Source organism: Motacilla alba, chromosome 9, assembly GCF_015832195.1.
Source record: "Motacilla alba alba isolate MOTALB_02 chromosome 9, Motacilla_alba_V1.0_pri, whole genome shotgun sequence".
NCBI lineage: Eukaryota > Metazoa > Chordata > Aves > Passeriformes > Motacillidae > Motacilla > Motacilla alba.
The window spans coordinates 6,513,164-6,531,617 of NC_052024.1; the positions used below are offsets into that span (position 1 = coordinate 6,513,164).

General features: G+C 45.5%; 1 protein-coding gene across 3 annotated transcripts in view; it reads left to right on the forward strand.

The window, feature by feature from the left end:
• The window catches only part of INPP5D (inositol polyphosphate-5-phosphatase D), a 54,992-nt gene that overhangs the window by 30,389 nt on the left and 6,149 nt on the right, over positions 1–18,454 (forward strand). For all 3 annotated transcript variants that reach the window (XM_038145976.1, XM_038145975.1, XM_038145977.1), the window contains 18 exons: positions 5,141–5,228; positions 5,943–6,023; positions 6,200–6,271; positions 6,545–6,668; positions 7,684–7,790; positions 8,310–8,412; positions 9,446–9,642; positions 10,405–10,522; positions 11,015–11,111; positions 12,167–12,305; positions 12,977–13,085; positions 13,241–13,329; positions 13,565–13,646; positions 14,784–14,873; positions 15,035–15,148; positions 16,285–16,367; positions 17,381–17,468; positions 18,196–18,345. In XM_038145976.1, coding sequence (XP_038001904.1) covers positions 5,141–5,228; positions 5,943–6,023; positions 6,200–6,271; positions 6,545–6,668; positions 7,684–7,790; positions 8,310–8,412; positions 9,446–9,642; positions 10,405–10,522; positions 11,015–11,111; positions 12,167–12,305; positions 12,977–13,085; positions 13,241–13,329; positions 13,565–13,646; positions 14,784–14,873; positions 15,035–15,148; positions 16,285–16,367; positions 17,381–17,468; positions 18,196–18,345 — 1,931 coding nt within the window. The remainder of the gene's footprint in view (positions 1–5,140; positions 5,229–5,942; positions 6,024–6,199; positions 6,272–6,544; positions 6,669–7,683; positions 7,791–8,309; positions 8,413–9,445; positions 9,643–10,404; positions 10,523–11,014; positions 11,112–12,166; positions 12,306–12,976; positions 13,086–13,240; positions 13,330–13,564; positions 13,647–14,783; positions 14,874–15,034; positions 15,149–16,284; positions 16,368–17,380; positions 17,469–18,195; positions 18,346–18,454) is intronic.

An 18,454-nucleotide genomic window follows, 5' to 3' on the forward strand; every position in this document is an offset into this window, starting at 1 on the left:
CCTTCTCTGGTGGAAGGATGTTATTTCTCCCTTGCTGACTGTAAGCGAAGGGACCAGCCCAAACTTCTGCAGAGCTCTTGGAGCACTCTGTAGCAGAGGGCATGTATTTCCACACTTCTCTCCATAGCCTGCCATACTCTTCTCTCTGGTGTGTGCAGAGGTGAGGCTGGTTGTGCTGCTGGCCTGATCCTGTTCTAGAAGCCAGCTGCCCACAGACAAGACCCTGTGAGGACTGAGGACAGATTGTTTCAAGAGCTGCCCTTCTGCACCCTGCCTGAGCGTTTTGCTTCTCTACACACAAGGGAGGGGCGACCCAGGTGGCCAGCTAAGAATAAACCTAAACAGTGGAAGCTCAAATCGAATGAAATCACAAGTGAGAGTCTTGTGTTACTAAAATACCTCTGGTGCTGCTGTTGTAATCATGTTGGTTTCTCCCATTTCCAACTTCTTATTCTACTTAAGTTTATCTGGGTTTCACAACCCTATTCCTCATAAATGCATGTGGAGAAATGAAAGAAAGGAGATGCAGCAAGGCTATAATTCCCTCAACTGCCAGGACATCTTTAACATTTCTGAATTTTCTGTAGTATTTCTGGTGACTGGACATTGCCAAGTGACATCCTGAAGCAGAGCTGGGTGAGTTCTGCTGCTGGTGGAAGCCTGCTGAATGTAGGGACATGTCTTGGTTTGAAAGACAGGTGTCTGCCAAGAAAGGCAGAAATCTCCCTCAGAATGGAAAATATGATCCCCTTCCATCCAAATTATTTAACTTTGAAATTAAGGGGCTCTCAGGCAAAGATACAAGAAAAGGAATAACAGTTCTTTACTAGAATATATATATTCTTACATATTCACATATATATATATATATATATATATATATATATATATATATATATATATATATATATATATATATATATATATATGTAAATAAAACAAGACAAGCTAAGGACAACAACAGCAGCAACAACAAACAAAACCAGAAACCCAGTCCCAGTCCCAGCCTTCTCTCGGCCGCAGGCGCTTTCCCGTCGGTGCAGTTCCGCTCACAGCCAGCAGGGGCGCTGGTGGCTCCGGGCCGGGCAGGGCGGGGCGATGATTCCCCCGCGCCTGCAGGGGGCGCTGTGGCGCGGGCTCGGCCGCCGCTCTGCCCGTGGGCGGTGGCGGGAGAGAGGGAAAAGGGGCTTCCCTCGCACCCCGCCAGGGGCAGCCGGGCCGGTGCCTCCGGATGGCGAAATGGCTGCGGCGGGAACCTCGGGCAGCGGCTGCAACGGCAAGGGCAGCACACCCGGGGTGGCAAACAAAGTGTAGCAAAAACACTTTAGGGGGAAGGCTGTGATCACCCCAGACACAATATATTAAAAAAAAAAAAAAAAAAAGGATATGGGATAAAAACCATCCTCAAGACAGGACACTGCACTGTCAGAAACCCAGCAAAGGACAAGGGATTGCCCTCTGTCCTTCTGGTGTCTTCACATAGCTATGGAAATGCATGGAGTTCTCCTCCCAACATTTTCTCCCCATACCAGCATTATTTTGGTTTGTTGGAGCTGCCTTCTGAGTTTTGCCATGACAGTCCAGAATTGCAGGCTGTGTGTCCTTCAGGCCCTGTCAGGTCTCACTGAGGAGCCTCTCCCTCTCTATTCACATTTTCTCATGGATCTCTACCACCTAACAAAACTACTTGCTTTCCTTCAGCTCGCTAATAATCAGATGCTTGGGTATTCTACTGTTTTACACCTAATCACTGAGGTTGTCTAGGGTTTAAGATTACTTCAGTCAAGAAAATTAATCCACAAGCACCCGAGGTTTATGTCCAAAAAGGAGACAGAGGAGTCCTGTTATTTTATTCAAATAAAGGGAGAGGCCATGGGTCATCCCCCTGGGGTCTCAAATTGCTAGAGGATGCAGCCTCCTTTTTATCCTAATTTCCTGGCCGCATTTCCCTCTCTCTTTCCTCATTGGCTGAGGTACTTGAGAGGTACAGACTTCCTGAATCGCTTAATACACACCCCCTTCTAATATATACCCCCCTTTTCTCTTCCTTGTGTCAATTCCTTGTGGAATTTTTATGGAATTCATGGTTCCTCCTATTGCTTCCTTCATCTCTCAGTATCTACCTTTATTTATCAGCAGACCCACAGTTTGTTTGTAAAGACAAATCCTTTTCATTCCTTTTATCAATCAATGGAATTCTTCCCATTGTTTCTTTTATCTCTCAGTATCTAGTTTTATTTATCAGCAGACCCACAGTTTGTTTGTAAACACAAATCCATCTCGTTCCTTTCACTTCCTTTATGTGACTTCTGAACTCAAATGTTGTCAGTGGCATTCCCTAAATTTAGTTTTTATTTCCCTGAGCTTCCTTCAGCTGGGCAGGGAATTCCAGCTGAAAGTACAGGTTATTCCAAGGCTGCTTCTTGGTGTCTTCTTTTAATGTCCAATTCCATTATTTTCACACTATTTGAGAATAGGTTAAAAAACCAAACAAAAGCCCCAGAGCTGTTAATCAGCAGAGCAGAGCTCTTGCAGTGGAGCTGAAGCTCCTCTGAATTTCCTGGCAGTGCTGAGGGTTATGAGTGTGCAGCAGACTCGTTGTGGCTGGGCTGGCCCAGCTGCTGGGGAGCCACACAGACCTGCTGTGAATGTGAGGGGTTTATGATCTGGCTTCTGGCTTCCCCTCACCTCACAGAGCTCAGCTGTGCCATCTCTCAGGGTCAGGCTCAGCCACACTGCAGTCACTGTGAGAAAGGAGCATCCATCCAGAGCCCTTTGCGCCTCAGCCCCGTGCCGTGGCCCGAGCTGTGCGTGGGTGGTGACTGCCGAGGTCAGCAAAGCGGAGAGGACAGTACTGGAGCTGCTCGGTGGTCAGGAGGAGGAAAGAGCTTATAGTGAGCAGTGGGGCTGGGAGAGGAACTGTTTGTGAACAGTCTGTGCCTTTGGCAGTTCAGGCATTGCCCATGGGCAGGGGCAGGATGCACATCTAGCCAAGAAGCTGAAGCGCAGCAGACCAGAGTGCAAAGTTTGTGAGCTCTTCCCTCACCGTTTGTCCCTGATTAATTTAGCAAGGCCTGGACCTCAGTGTTCATCAGAGACTGGGAAAGCTGGTTTTAACTCTGCTGCTACTGCTACTACTACCTTTAAGGGTGAGCAGTGGCCAAGGGGTCAGGACAGCCATGGCACATCTCCTTATTAGAGCCTGGGGGACCAGGAACAGCCACCCTGGGGAGAGGCCGCTCCCTCTGGCAGATCTTATCCTGGAAATATACAAACAAAACCAAGACCTGTAAGGCTGATGGGTACTTTTGTGAGGCATTCCATGCTAGAGAAGTTGCCATACAAGGGTTTCCTTGGCCAGGAGAATCCTTCAGCCACTGGAAAGCTGATTCAGAGAGAGCAGGGACTACTCATGCAAGGGGATTTGTTCAACTTCCAGTGAAAAACACCAATAATGGTCTATTCAGTCTGCTGTTGTCTGAAACCATCATTTGATCATCAATTGCTGCTCTGCATATTCTTGTTTATTCTCCCTCAAAAGATAATTTGCACATAGAGCTTTTAAGGCAGTTTTTCAAGCACTTGTGATACCAGCACTTGTGCAACTGCATGTGGACACACAGGCTTCTGACACTTCAATGAAGATCACTAAAGGTATTTATACTGGCAAAAGAAGAAAACAAAACAAGTTACAAATGTAATTAAAACCACCCTGTGGTTTTAGTGGGCTTGAATGCCCACAGGAGCTGTTCCTCCTGCTCCTCACACACAGCCTACATGTTGTACTGTGAACAGAGGGCAGTTTTCCCATGAGAAGTCACTCCTGAGTTGCTTTAAACAGCTGTTGCTGTGTTTTCAAGAGATGGCCAGCACAACACAGTAAATATCCTTTCACTCTTTTTAAACTAAACTTCTCCCAATGTTCCTGCAACTGCTTGCAGCCTCCTGGGGTCTGACTCCACGGCTGCAGAAATCAATGGGACTCTTGGGTTTGGGGCCAGCACTGTTTGCAGTGACACTGGCCCTAGGTGATGCAGAGCTGAATAGTGGCATTGGAGGAATAAAATTAGCAGAACCAGATTCCTACATGTGCCTTGTACTCCTGTGTGTCCCACAGCAAGTCTTTTAGACTGAAATGTCAAACATGAATGTTTAATTTAGGCAATTAGTCATCCTTGGTTCAGCATCTAGAGAAATATCTTCAGGCAGGCATGCTTTTGCTTTGGAGCACTTTCCCTAACAAAGATGGAATAAAATCCAGTCCATTCAGACTTATGAAAGTGAGGGAAATCATTAATATCCACAGTTGACTGGACACAGTGCAAGCATCCTAGTGCTGCTGACCACCATCACCTTCCTTTTGACCTGTGCTCCCTGGCTGCTCTTGCTGGGATAAGTCTTGTCATTATCAGCATGCAGCTTCTGTGCCAAATTCACACAGCAGAGTTTCAACAAATGAGCATCCTGTGGAATCTCATTGGGAAGCACTGGAGGAATGTCATTGTTACCTGTAAATGGTTCTGCTCAGGAGATCAAGGGCTGCCTCTTCCACCCCCTAGCTGGGCCTGGCCCTCTTTGTCATGTGAGATGAAATATCTGTGAATTAGTTTCCTCTTCATACAGAGTCCCCAGCACTGTCCTCAGCAGCCTCAGCAGCTGCACAGGCCCTGTACAGACCCAAGCTCCCACAGCTGCAGCATTCAGAGGCACCAGACTGTGCTGGGCTCTGAGGCATTTGAGTGCACTTGGATCTACGAGTTGGCATAGTTGGATTGTTGCTGCTTGTACACCAAATCTTCAGGTTTTGCTCAGTCTGGGATACCTTTCTGGGGAGATTTAGGAAGTTAGAACCTCCAAAGCAAATCCCAAGGAGCAGCCAGTATGGCCATGTTCCAGCTTTGCAAGGCAAAGTCAGCTGTGGGACTCACACTGCCCTCTTGACCATGTCACCAAGCAGCTGGGATTTGCTCCTATCACGCATTCCACAGCTCAGGGGGCACATGGCGAGGGCAGGCCCAGTGTGGACATGTGCCCAGTGTGAACGTGTGCCTGTCATCTTGTCTGTGTGGCACTGTCTGAGTGTGAACAGAGCCAGGGAGCCAGCCACAGCCTTAAACCTGTGCTGTGTCTGTGTTCCCAGTGAGGCCTCGAGGACTCTCCCATCTCTGGAGTCCATCCAGAAGGTGTTTGAGCAGCAGCTGCATCCTGGTGCCCACCAGCGCTCCCAGGTAAGGGGGCTGGGAGGTGGGAAGAGCAGGACAGGTGTGTGGGTGGCTGTCAGTGGGGGCAGAGATGGCTGTGGTGTGCAGCCATGGCCAGTGGAGTGCAGCTGGGCACACGCCACTTCTATTCTCTTTAGCCTCATTCTGCTGTAGTGCAGAGGGCACACAGTGAGTTCTATCTCGCAGTGTCACTTATCCCATAGACCTCTCAACCTGCTCCCCCTTCCTGTCCTAGAGGAAAGTGCCAGCAGCTGCCTGAGGACTCCTACCTCCCCATCCTCCCTCAGAATGTGGGCTGGCACTGCGCACTTCTTTTTCCATAAACCTCACCCAGGATGTTTCACTGCCACATCCTTTCTTTTCCCAAGCCCACTTAAGTCCCCATGACTTTCCTCTCCCTGACAGAAAACCAAAAGTCCAGGACTTCTGTATGCTGAGCCCCAGGCCTGGCTATGTGAGCTTGCCCCCAGCAGCAAGCTGACTCCTATGTATGGCCAGCTGCCTTGACCCTATGGAACAGGTTTGCAGAGTCCTTCCAGCCTCCCACACTTCTGCATGTTTCCATGCTCTTGTGGTGCCCGCTGTAGCTCAGAGTGGCAAAGGTACAAGTGCTGCTCCTTGGTCTGTGTGGGTGTTCCTGGGACTGCACTCCGGGCTGTGCTCTGTGGACTTGGTAATCACCCATCTCCCTCTCTTTTTGTTCCTGTGCTGCGGTTTCAGATGCTTGGTGAAGCAAGTCCAGTCAATATTGTATTGAAACTCAACCAGCTGATTTCTTTGCTGTCTTCTATTGAAGAAAAGGTAGAGTTTTCAAGCTATTTGATATCATCTTCTTGTTCTCCTTTGCCTCTAGTTTGTTTCTTGTTCATCATCAGTGCAGTGCTCTGCCAGAGTAAGGTTTCTTTTTTCTGATTTCATTACTCTCAGCGTAGTGCAGAATCACCAAATGCAATAAATTACACATAATTATTTTACAGGTGAAAACACTGTTGATTGAAGGTCCTGATTCAACACATCGGCGCTCCCTTATCCCCCCTGTCACTTTTGAGGTAAATTTACTCCTTTAACGATGCTGATCATAATGTGGAAGGACAGTAATGCAGATTTATGTCAATATCTCAGCTCCTGGGAAGTTTGCTGTGCTGCCACAGAGATAACAGCTATTCCTGGGTGCTGTTTGGCACCATGAAAATGCCTAAGAGATGTCTGGTGAGACTGGCATAATGATATGTGTCCAAGAATCAAGGGAAGTGCTGCATTTGTCATACATGTGACTGAAGCGTAGAAGATCCTTCATGGAAAACCTCTCTGTATTTCACTAGGTGAAAACTGACTCCCTAGGAATTTTCTCAAAAATGCAACTCAAAGTGGATGTGGAAATGGGAAAACTGATTATCAAGAGATCTAAGGATGGTCCAGAAGACAAGTTTTATACCCACAAGAAAAGTAAGATGTCAGCTTAATATCACAAATGCTAAACTAGGCTCTGGGAATTCTGTTAGGTCCTGGGTGATGCATGAGCACCAGTGAGCAAGACACAGATAACTCTGTACTGGGATAACCAGCTTTCACAGATTGTTTTAGACCCAATCTCCAGGTCTAAATGAAGACACTGGAATCAGCACTGCAAGGGAGCAGGTTTTGGTAGAAGATTCCCCATAGAGCTGGTTGCAATGGAGCCATTTTTGTTCTGAAAAGCAATGCCACTTGAAAAAAAACCCCAACATTCTGCAGGAACATGCTGACTTCTGTGATGGTTTTTGATGGTAAAAAGCCAGACATTCAGTTTTAGTTACATTTTTCAGTGAATTTCCCTTGATTTTTTTTTTTTGTACGTAGATTGGTATTTCTCATCATGAGCAACGCCAGTTTGGTCTGTGATTGCCTGATTCAAACAACTTCCTTTTTCTCTGTTTTCTTTCTGAACAGGCAGCTCACTGAAGTTGAGACAAAGAGATTTGTGAGAGAGTAGATTATACCCTTGGGCTCTTTCCTGCTAGAAAATCAACCTGTTGCTGGCAGTAATTGAAACGATGAGCTTTCATGCATGGCTTTCTCCACCTCGTGTTCATAATAATTAGCTGCTATTTTAGATGGGAGGAATCACCTTTACCACCAAATGAGGTCTTACATCCTCTTTCACAGATGGGGAAGGAACACACGTAGGCTGGCTCAGGATACAGGGGGATTGCCTGCACAAAGTTAAGGCTTCATTTCACACTGCCAGGCTTGGGATGGAAAAGAACTCCAAGAAGAAGAGTTTTGAGGGTCCTCTTCACTTGGAGTCCAGATCTGTTCCTATTGGGAACAGGATTAAGCAACTTTAAAATGCAGGTCTGCAAGGCAAACTGCACAGACAGAAAAGACCATGGAAATCCCGAGCCTTTGAGTAGAGCGCTGTTCATTTTGGTGGGACCCTTATTTCAGTGACTGCAGCCCGTGACACCCAGTCTGTGTTCAGTCTTGCAGCTCATCAAGTCCCAGAAGGTTCCGAACAAGCTGGTTATTGTTCTGGAAACAGAAAAAGAAAAAACACAGCGGAAGGAATATGTTTTTTCTGATTCCAAGGTATGTACACAAGAAAGTGTTTCTTTCCTGCCAGCCTGGAGCAGGTACCTGGGTGGGAGTGGAACATGGGGCATTCCTTGGAAGAAAGTGGAACTGTTGAAGGACAGTAGTTGCCTTGTAAAAAATAAATTTCTTCTTTGTTCTGGAAACATCCAGAAAATGAGCAAATATACTGTCTAAAGGGAGATACTAGATACCAAAGTGCTGTCACTGAGGCAGGAGGACAGAGCAAGCACTGAGGAGAAGCAAGAAGTCAAGATGACCACTGTAAAAATGTTCTTATAGACAAAGAGGGGGGGGAAAAAAATCTGACCAGCTCAGCATTTGTTAAAGCAGTGCACAAGCTAAATGCCTAAAAAAGCTCCACAGTAAAGGCAACCTCTTGGAAGGTTTCAGGATAGTGCAGAGCTAATCTGCCCTTCAAGTGTGCTGGGAATTTCCTGGTTCAGCTGGTTTTTCAAGAGGTCATGTCAGAGGAGTTAAGTATCTCATTAATTTTCTCTGCTCTTCCCTGCCTAGAAGAGAGAAGGGTTCTGCCAGCTTTTGCAGCAGATGAAGAATAAACACTCGGAGCAACCAGAGCCTGATATGATCACCATCTTCATTGGCACCTGGAACATGGGTATGGGCTCCCTTCTGCCATGGGCACTCCTTCAAACACTGCCTAAAGGTGTGCTCAGCTGGCACAATGAGCTCCAGACTCTCTGTGTTGGGTTCTGAAGGATTGCTCAGGGGACAGGGAATTTTGGCTGGTACAAAGCTGGTGCAGCAGTGCATATCATTGTCCACCTTGCAGAAAGGAGAGGAGCAATTCCACAAACTGTGTAGGTACACAGTTGGTGGTAACTGGGAGTGGGGCTGCAGCCAAGCCTCATCCCCAGTGGGCACAGCTGTGAGCAGCAGGTGAGCAGCACTGACAGCAATGAGCCATGGAGTGCCCAGGTGCACTGACCAAAGGGAACAGAGGGCACACAGGTGCAATGCATCAACATAAGGGGTATAAAAGGTTGGGCTAAAGAACAAGGAGGGCAGATGTTCTCAGCCTTCTGAAGTGATCTGATGTGTTTCTGTAAGGGTTGAAGATTTCTAAAATTGTATAGTGATACTCTGTGTATTGTGGCCATCTCAATTGCCACCTATGCTGTGACTATGCTGTGACAAAACTGCACATCAGCTGCTGTCATTTGAACAGGGCAGTTCATGTCCAGCCTGGGAAGACAGCTGAGTGTCTGTGGTACTTAGAGAAGGGGACAAGGTGTGGTTGAGGACAGTGGAATATAGTTTTTTTTCCCTCCCTTTTGAGACAGAAGCCTGGTTCAGCTGCTGTGAGCTGAGCTGTCTGTGTTTGGCCATCCTTAAGGAACAAGGTGAAGGCAGTGGTAGGCCAGGAGAAGTACAGCTCCCTGCCTTTACTCCTGCTTAGCCTTGGCCTTGGAAAACTGATCAACAAGAGGAAGGTGGTCAAAGCAGAATCACTTCTTTCTCAGTGACTCAGGTGGGGGTAACATCATTGTCATCTTAGAATAGTGTGGCCTGGCTGATACAAAAGTGATAGGAAATATGAAGCCCATAATTTCTGTCCCCGTGTGTTATCTTCATCCTGGTTTTGACAGGACATGCTCTGACTTCTTTGGTGTTTGATGTGTTAATTAAAGGTGCAGCCCCAGCCCCAAAGAAGATCACCTCCTGGTTCCTCTCCAAGGGGCAGGGGAGGACCCGTGATGACACTGCTGACTACATCCCTCATGACATCTATGTGATTGGCACCCAGGAGGATCCCCAGGGGGAGAAGGAATGGCTGGAGACCCTAAGGCAATCTCTACAGGAAATCACCAGTATCAGCTTCAAAGTGGTGAGGGGTTATTCCAGCTATTGCATGGAACTCAGGAGATGAGGGTGTACATGTTGTACAAATAAAAGAAATGGGAATAAGTGGGATTTTGCCTGTACCTCCTTCCTAGCTCTCCCTTTATTTTCATTGCATTTGGGTGAAGGAGAATGAACTGAATATGTCTGTGGGCTCCACAAGATGCCCCCCTGGAGCTGGCTAGATGGACCTGTTGCTATGGGCAGTGACCTCCCCCTGGCCAAAGCAGGGACCCTGCCAGCCTACGAGCAAGAGGAGATGTTGAGCACTCAAGTTGAGTGCTGGTGTTATTTGACTTTCAAAAAGGAGGAGACTTTTAAACTTCCTGAGCCAATTGTAGCCTAGATCTTGTCCTAGGCTATTGCACTTTTAAAGTAGGATGTAACAGTACACAGGCAGAGAAAAGAAACTTTTTCATAAGAGAAACTTGAACCTTATTAAGACCAACATTGGACATTCCTGGTTTTCAGTGATGTCAAGAAACAAATCTAAGCATATCTGGAAAGCTAACTCTCCCAGCGATTGGGAAACTATTTTGTGCAAGCAAGATAATCCAAAGATTAACTAGAAAAAAGGACTAGAAAATAGCAAGGTTCCAGCATTGATTAAAATGACTGAAAACATATCCTGAGCACAGGAAGAAAATTTCCGTAGAAGTGCAATCAAAGGAGTCAGGAAGGCTGCAGCCACAGTGCAGCTTGGCAAGTATTTGCAGAAATATAACCTCTACCCTTCCCATTTCTGCAGATAGCCATCCATACCCTCTGGAACATCAGGATTGTTGTCCTGGCCAAGCCAGAACATGAGAACCGCATCAGCCACATCTGCACAGCCAATGTGAAGACAGGCATCGCAAACACGCTGGGTGAGGCACGGGCAGGGCCTGCCCAGGCAGCTGCGAGCTGCTCAGCCCACAGGAAACAGCTCTTCTGCTACAACACTCCTTGGGCAACATTTATGTGACACTCTTAAAGTTATATCCCACTAGCACTGGTTATATTTTACCCTGTAAGAGAGGAAATCCATTTGTGTGTATACTTAGTGCACACACACACACACATATATATATATATTTATATTCCCAGCAAACACTTTTGACTGGCTATTGGATTGCTCTTTCTTGGGTTTCACAAGTTGCACTTCTCTCCTTCTCTCCCTTCAATTAATTTTTTAGCACCCTTAAAAATTTGCTCTCACAATCTGTGCTGAACGCACTAATTTTTTCTGTGTTGATTGAGTGAATTTCTCTTCTCCATCCTCCACTTTACTTCACATGTGCTAGGTGCTTTATTATCTTTGCTAGACTCAGCTTGGAGGTGGATTAATTTTTTGTCATTTTTGGCTTCCCTTTTGCCAGGTAATAAAGGAGCAGTGGGGGTGTCATTCATGTTTAATGGAACCTCCTTTGGGTTTGTTAACAGCCATTTGACTTCAGGAAGCGAAAAGAAACACAGGTAAGATACATCCTCCCCTCTCAAAAATGGCTGTTGAGCCAGGGTGAAATTCTCTGGGCCATGTTTGGAAGGAGGGTCCACCAGACAGGCACAAACATGTTTTCCTGACCACAAAAAAAATTGTTCAATATCTCCTGGGAGGGCATTTAAACAAGGGACTTCTGCTATGTGACCATAGCACATGGGTGCAGGAGAAATGGATGACAAAATTATTTCAGAGCCAAGTGTAAAAGTCTCACACAACACTTGCATGACCTGTCATGAAAACCCACTGCGTGAGGAAAACACTTCCATGATCTACAGTGTTTTGGAGAAATGTGGGAAGGCTTTTCCCATCCCAAAAGAATGTTCTGAAGGGGACTGTCTTCCTTCTCACTACAGGCAGTGCTGTGAGCCCCAGGACACAGCTGAGAAAGATCCCTCAGGAATACCAGGAGGGATGTGTAGAACAGGAATATCCTTGCAGTGACTAATTCTCTATACCCAGCTGTGAAATAAGTGTTTGTGGATTAGGCAGGTTCTGGTCAGCACAGGACTGGAAGGCAAAGATCCTGACACCACCGGGAAATCAGTGCCCACACTGGGAGGAGCTGGAGCACTTGGAATGAGTGGTTTTGAAAGTGAAGAGGTCTGGAAATGAAGAGTTTGGCCTTGTCATCCTTTCCCAGTCCAGGAAACAGATGGTGTGGGATTTCTGCACAGGGTCTTTGCTACTGATGAAGTTAACTTCTATTGAAGGGTTCCTCAGGGCCTGGAAGAGCTGCCAAAATCTAGTTATGTGTTTGCTGCTGAAATCTGAAGGAAACAATCTAATGCTGGGTTTCTAGGACATGTAGCTCAGAAAAGCACAGCCCCAGAAGGCAGCAGAAGTGCCTTCAGGAGCACATTCAGGGCTTGTCTGCTGGGGTGGCAAGTTCTCAGTTTCTGATCTGCTCCTCTGTAGCTCTGAGTCGGAGCAGCTCCCTCCTGGTAAAGCTGTAGCCTCTGCCATCCCAGGCATTTGGAAATAACACGGCAATTTAGGATGTCAGGCAGATGTTTTCTTGTCTTGACAGACGCAACCAGAACTACACGAACATCCTGCGCTTCCTGACACTGGGAGATAAGAAACTGAGTCCATTTAACATCACTCATCGCTTTACTCATCTTTTCTGGCTGGGAGACTTGAACTACCGTGTGGAACAGCCCCCGACGGTGAGGGACGCTGCAGGAAGCCCTGCAGGGACAGCATGCTCTGTTGCTGTAGGAGTGCTCTCTTCTTCCAATCTAGGGCAACATGACAAAAAGAGGGGAGACAGAAGGGATCCCCAGGGCGTGAGTGTGGCCCCAGTTAAAGGAGAGTAAAGAAATCCCCTTTGCCCTCTCCAAGGATTAATGGACCCAGGAATGCCATCTGGCACACTTTGCTGCTTCAGGCAGCTTCATTCCCCAAACCTCCTGATTTTCCTTCCCACTGTGAACAAGCATCTGTCCCTGAATGGCTCAATCCAGAGACTGCCTTTCTGCTCTGGTTGCTGAGCTTGGAATAGCTGAAAGAGGCCTTCAGGATCAGGCAAGCCCTCATAAATACTGGATAGGTTTCAGTATGTGGGAGAAAACACCAAGCTTGGTGTCAATGTGCATGTGGTTGTGAGTGTGTGTGTTCTTGTGTAGGGGATGTGTGGGCATTTCAATACCTGTTTTGACAGACAAATGTTCAGCCACACAAAAAAGGCTGGGGCGTTTCAGTGATGGGAAGGACAGGGAAGTGGCAAGGGCTTACAGCTCTGTCAAACAGTTCAGGAGCACTCACCAGTTAACCTGTGAAGGGAGTATTTATAAGAGGTTTTGCATCATCTGCAGCTCTGCTGTTTCCCTGTTGGCAGGAAGCAGAGAATATTATCCAGAAGATCAGGCAGCAGCAGTATCCGGAGCTGCTGGCTTTCGACCAGCTTCTCCTCGAGAGAAGAGACCAAAAGGTGTTCCTGCAGTTCGGTGAGATCCTGTCCCGGCTGGCAGGTTCCTCTGCTACATCCACCAGCTTTCTCTGCCAGCCTCAGCATGGGGCAGGGTGTACAGAGCAGTGGCTCTCTTGCCCAGGTGAGGGTTCCCAATGGCTAAGCTGTAACCAAGCTCTTTCTCTGTTTTAGAGGAAGAGGAGATTACATTTGCTCCAACCTACCGCTTTGAGAGAGGCACCCGGGAGAAGTACGTTTACACCAAGCAAAAAGCTACAGGGGTAGGTTAAAACTGATTTCCCTTCAGAGGTATGTGGCAGAGCTATTACAGCAACTCCTGCAGAAGAAAGTGACCTAAACCAATCTCTGTATTTTCTGACCTTGTGTTTTGAAAGGAGTCAATATAAACAAATAGACTTGACACAAATATATGGTGCTTGGGTGAATGAATTTCCTGTTTTTTTGTGAACTGGCCCTTTCCATTCTTCTTGACATTACTTCTCTTTTGGTTTGCAGATGAAGTACAACTTGCCATCCTGGTGTGATCGAGTGCTCTGGAAATCCTACCCCATGGTGCACGTTGTGTGTCAGTCCTATGGTGGGTGGAGAACAGATTGTTGATAGCAAGGCAACCAGTCTGAAACGGAAATGATTCAGAACAGAGTCTGTAGGATCGCCAGGCACTCAGCATAGAGGGACTTGATGTTAAATGAGGCAAAGGGGAGCCAAAATCTCTCTGCCTGTAACCTTACAGGCTGGGAATTCATTCTGTTATTCTTTTATATGCAGAACACCACCTGGACAGTTGCAGCTGTCCAACTTTAGACCATGCTGTAGGACCATTTTACACCAGCAATTTCTTGGCAGCAACCACCACTTTTCCTGTGCAGTCACTACCAGGAACTCCTGACAGTGAGTGCCAGCAGGACAGACCCTGTGTGCACAGTCCAGTCTGCAGAGACTGGAGCTGCAAACACATCTCTTGTATCAAATCATATTCCAGAAGAACTGTGTGGTACCAGGCGCCAGTTCCCTTTCCTGCTGAGAAGTATCACTAAAATGCAGTTCAGGGAAGAGAAAAAGCCCACAAAACCTGTTTAATAAAAGACTCAAATACCAGTTCCTGAAATGTCATCAACTATATGTAGGACTGAGCATCTGAGTATGCTGTTCATGGTTTCCTATGCGTAGATTGGGACCAGGGCTGTGAAAGTCTCTCAGGGATAAAGCAGGCTGATCTGATCATAAAGCCCATAATGCAGAGGTGTGGGGTTGAATTGGCCTCTCTGGAATGACTGGGTTTGCTGGAACTCTGTGTGTGTTTAGATCCACTCAGGCCTTGGTCACCCACTGTTAGCTTTGGTCACCCACTGTTAACTGAAGCAGCACCAGTGTATTCTTGTGTGATTTCCTGCCATATTAAAGCTATACTTAGCTGTGCATGTTGCACAGGTAACCAGAAAGCCTGGAAGGGCTTTTTGTACTGGAGGAATCTAACACTGACAGTCATCTACAAAACAGTTCAGTAAAATGCTGTCCCTTAACCAAATCTTTCTGTATCCTGACAGAAGAGTTACATTCATGTGTACTGACAAGAGTTTATGTAGAGAAACACTTTTGACTAGAGACAGTTACCAGAGAGACTGTTACGTTTTCTGGAAAATTACTGAAAATATTCCTTTGGCAGTGATCTCCCTGGAGCAGGGCAGTAACCATCCTCCTTTTATGCTGGCAGGCTGCACCACTGACATCATGACAAGTGACCACAGTCCTGTGTTTGCCACCTTTGAAGTGGGAGTCACCTCACAGTTCGTTTCCAAGAATGGTCAGTCAGGTTGGGTGCATGTGTGCCATCTTCACCTTGGATACAGAATGCATTGCTTTGTATATGCTAAGAGAAAAGCTGTTTCTTTAAGAGTCCACTCAAAAATGCCCTCTCTTTATCTCCTGCTGAAAGTGACATTGTTTTCCCTTCCTCTTTCCTAGACTCCAAATACACAGATTCCCAAGGGGAGATAGAGTTCCTGCACTGCTACGCTACTCTGAAGACCAAGTCCCAGACCAAATTCTACATTGAGTTTCATTCTAGCTGCTTAGAAAGTATGGTTTTGCCCATCTTTATTGTTTCTTTCAAAGTTTTCTGCATGTTTGGATTAGTTCTCCTTCTTCTTACTTTGATCTAAAAAAATAGCTATGTGGATCATTTGTTCCAATGCAAAAAAAAAGGAGATGTCCTAGAGGTTTGCTGTAGTTTGCAAGACATTCCATACTATCAGCAATAGAGTCCAAACCCCACAGCCAAGGTAGCTGCATTCCATATACATGCTTAGACATGTAGCCTTCCAAAAGTTTTTCCACCTTGTTTGTCAGTCTGATAATTCCTTTCTTGTTCGGAAACATATATATCTTGCTTATTGCACAGAAAATGCCTACATAGTAAAGACATGATTGATTAAATTTCTGATTGTGCCTGCTACAACTGATCAGGTGATTTCAAAATGAAGTATCTGCATTAGCCTAGCAAAAATAATTTTAAATAATTGAATTAACCTGGTTTAACAAAAATTAAGTCAGAGGATCAACTAAAAGGGAAATCAATGCTAGTGATGTGACTTTGTAAGTGGGACTATGTACCCCGCAGCACTGCAGATTTCACTGCCTGTGCCCATGCTGTGGGGCTGAGTCTCAGCTGTTTATGTAACACAAGCCTACGTGCCCTTGCTGTGGGTTTTTTAAAGCAATCTCCCATCACAGAACTGCTCTTGTAAGTGGGACAGCAAGCCTTTGGTGGATGCTTCATCACATTATCGCATGTCAGAGTGCTGTGTCAAAGACAGTTCCATAAAAGATTATTTTTTGGCTGTATAAAAATTTGCATAAATTTCTATGGAAACAGTGTATTACGAATCTTAAATTAGAATTTCAAAAGTATGCTATCTTGAGTGGCGTAGGAAGAGCTGTCATGTTCTTATCCTCCGGTCCATGTATGCACTGATCTCCTCAGTGCCAAGTTTAACTGCAAAATGAAACCATTTAACAATGCTCTAGCAAAACCACTTGCAAATTTACTGTGTAAAAATTCATCCAAAGCTCAGACTTTAAGCTTCTTTATACTTTTAAAATTTGTGTCCAAGTAGGAAAATAATTGTAGGCTTTTTGGAGACATAGTGAAGAGGATTTGTAGCCCAGTTCTTGCTGTCTCTCTCCTGGTAAACTCCTTTCTTGTCCCTTTGCAGGCTTTGTAAAGAGCCAGGAAGGAGAAAATGAGGATGGAAATGAAGGGGAGCTTGTGGTAAAGTTTGTTGAGGCACTTCCAAAGGTAAACTGGGACATTACCTCCACATCCGTATGGAAGAGAAGCTTCCACTTTCATCCCATAAGCAGCGTTAGGTCTTTTACCTTCATAAATACTACTTTCAAGAACATTGTTGTGGTCTTGTTTACACTTAAAGGGACTGCAAGAATGCAGGATGGGCTTAGGCTAAACAGAATATGTTGTAAGCAGGAAAGGACTTTCATGTCAGTGTACTTACATGTCTATGAAGAATTTTGCTGATGTGATTATGCCATTCAGGATCACAACTTTTTTCTCACCTTTTTAGAGAACATATTGCTGGTTTAAGCAGGACCATTTTTTTTAGTTTTAAATGGAAAATAAAATATCTTAAAGAGTAACTCTGCCCTGGAGTTTCTTTGCCTGGTCAAATAAAACTTGGTATATTTTAGAAAAGTTGATTAAGTATTTTTAACCTGTGTTAAAAAGAACATCAGTGTCCAGAAGTCGTATTCTGAGTGTCAGTGTCAGACACAAGTCCTGTCCTTGAGATCAGAGCTGTTCTTCATTTCTTGGCATGGTGGGAGTTGAAAGAACTACAGGAGCTCCTGGATTTTGAGCAAATGTGCATGTCACAATACCCTTCTAAATAGCCCAGAAGTGCTGACTTTGGAAAGAGTGCCTTACACTGAGAAACTGGAGAAAGGATCTACAATAAGTGATTGCAACAACAGCCAGGCAGATTTTTGGGAACAGACTGTAATCAGAGTCCAGATGTGTTCCTCCTCAGGGAGTTTTCAGTCCTGGACTACAGGAGAAAACTGCAGCTCATCCCGTGAGTGTCAGATTTGCAGCATTCCATTTACTGTGCTGGGGCTCAAAGAGTGCAGCCTTCTGCCACAGATACCTAGATATTATCAGAGGCTGATCCTGGAGATGACATGATACCCTCATCGGTTTATCCAGCAGGGTTTTCCTCATTTGGGAATGAGTCCCAGGGAGAAGTGTGCTCCTGTCAACCGTGTGTTGTATTGACCCACCTTCACTTGTCTTCGCAGCTGACTCCAATTATTTCAGACCCGGAATACCTACTGGATCAACATATCCTGATCAGCATTAAGTCGTCAGACAGTGATGAATCTTATGGTAAGTGCTTAGCTCTAAAGTTCTGGATGAGTCAAAATCTACTTAGAGTCTTCCAAACTACTGAAAGAGTGGGAGAGAACAGAAGTAATTCCTATAGACTGAACATCTATGATTTAGAACTCAACATACACAGAAATATACATTCACTGTGGGCAATATTTTGTGAAGTAATTATTATTAAAGGAATATGAACTCAAAGCAACAACCTGTGTGAGCTTTACCAGCTCTGAAAGTTTAAAAAGAAAGTCCTTTACAGGAACTAAATCAGGAGTCAGCATGTTTAAATGCATTTATTCAGAACATACAAATCCTGTTTTACTTGCACTTACTTGAGGCATTTCTCCTGGCTACAGAAAAGTATTTGGCAGTGCTTGTGGCTCCCAGATCGTCACCAGCCAAAGAATGCAGTCCTTGTCCACAGAAGGCTCTTTGCCTAAATCCCATTAGCAGCAATAGTAGCTATAGGCTCGTGTTTTCCTTACAAGGAGTGGAAGCTCAGAACCCTGAGGTTACCCACAGGTAACTTTGATGCCCAAATCCTTCACATACACATGAAGTGACATAAATGCCCCTAATTTCTCAGGAGATATTATGCTCCTTACTGTGATCCAGAGCAGATTCTCTCCAATAATTACATACCTGTCAGTGCATTGGTTGTAGATGACACAAAATATTTCAGTGCTTTGTTTCTCAGTCCCAGCCTCATTGTCTCCCTGTTGTCTTTTAGGGGAAGGCTGCATTGCCTTGCGAATAGAAGCAACAGAATCCTTAGCTCCTATCCATACTGTGCTCACACACCATGGAGAGAAAACGGGGATCTTCCAAGGTGAAATCAAGTTACAAACATCACAAGGAAAACAGAGAGAGAAACTGTATGGTAAGGAACATCTCTGCAATGCTCATGCTAGAGAATGCTCACCTCAAAAGATTTCTGATAACTGTCAAGGAATTGAAAATTATCTCTGCAGTGCCTGTAGTCACAGAGA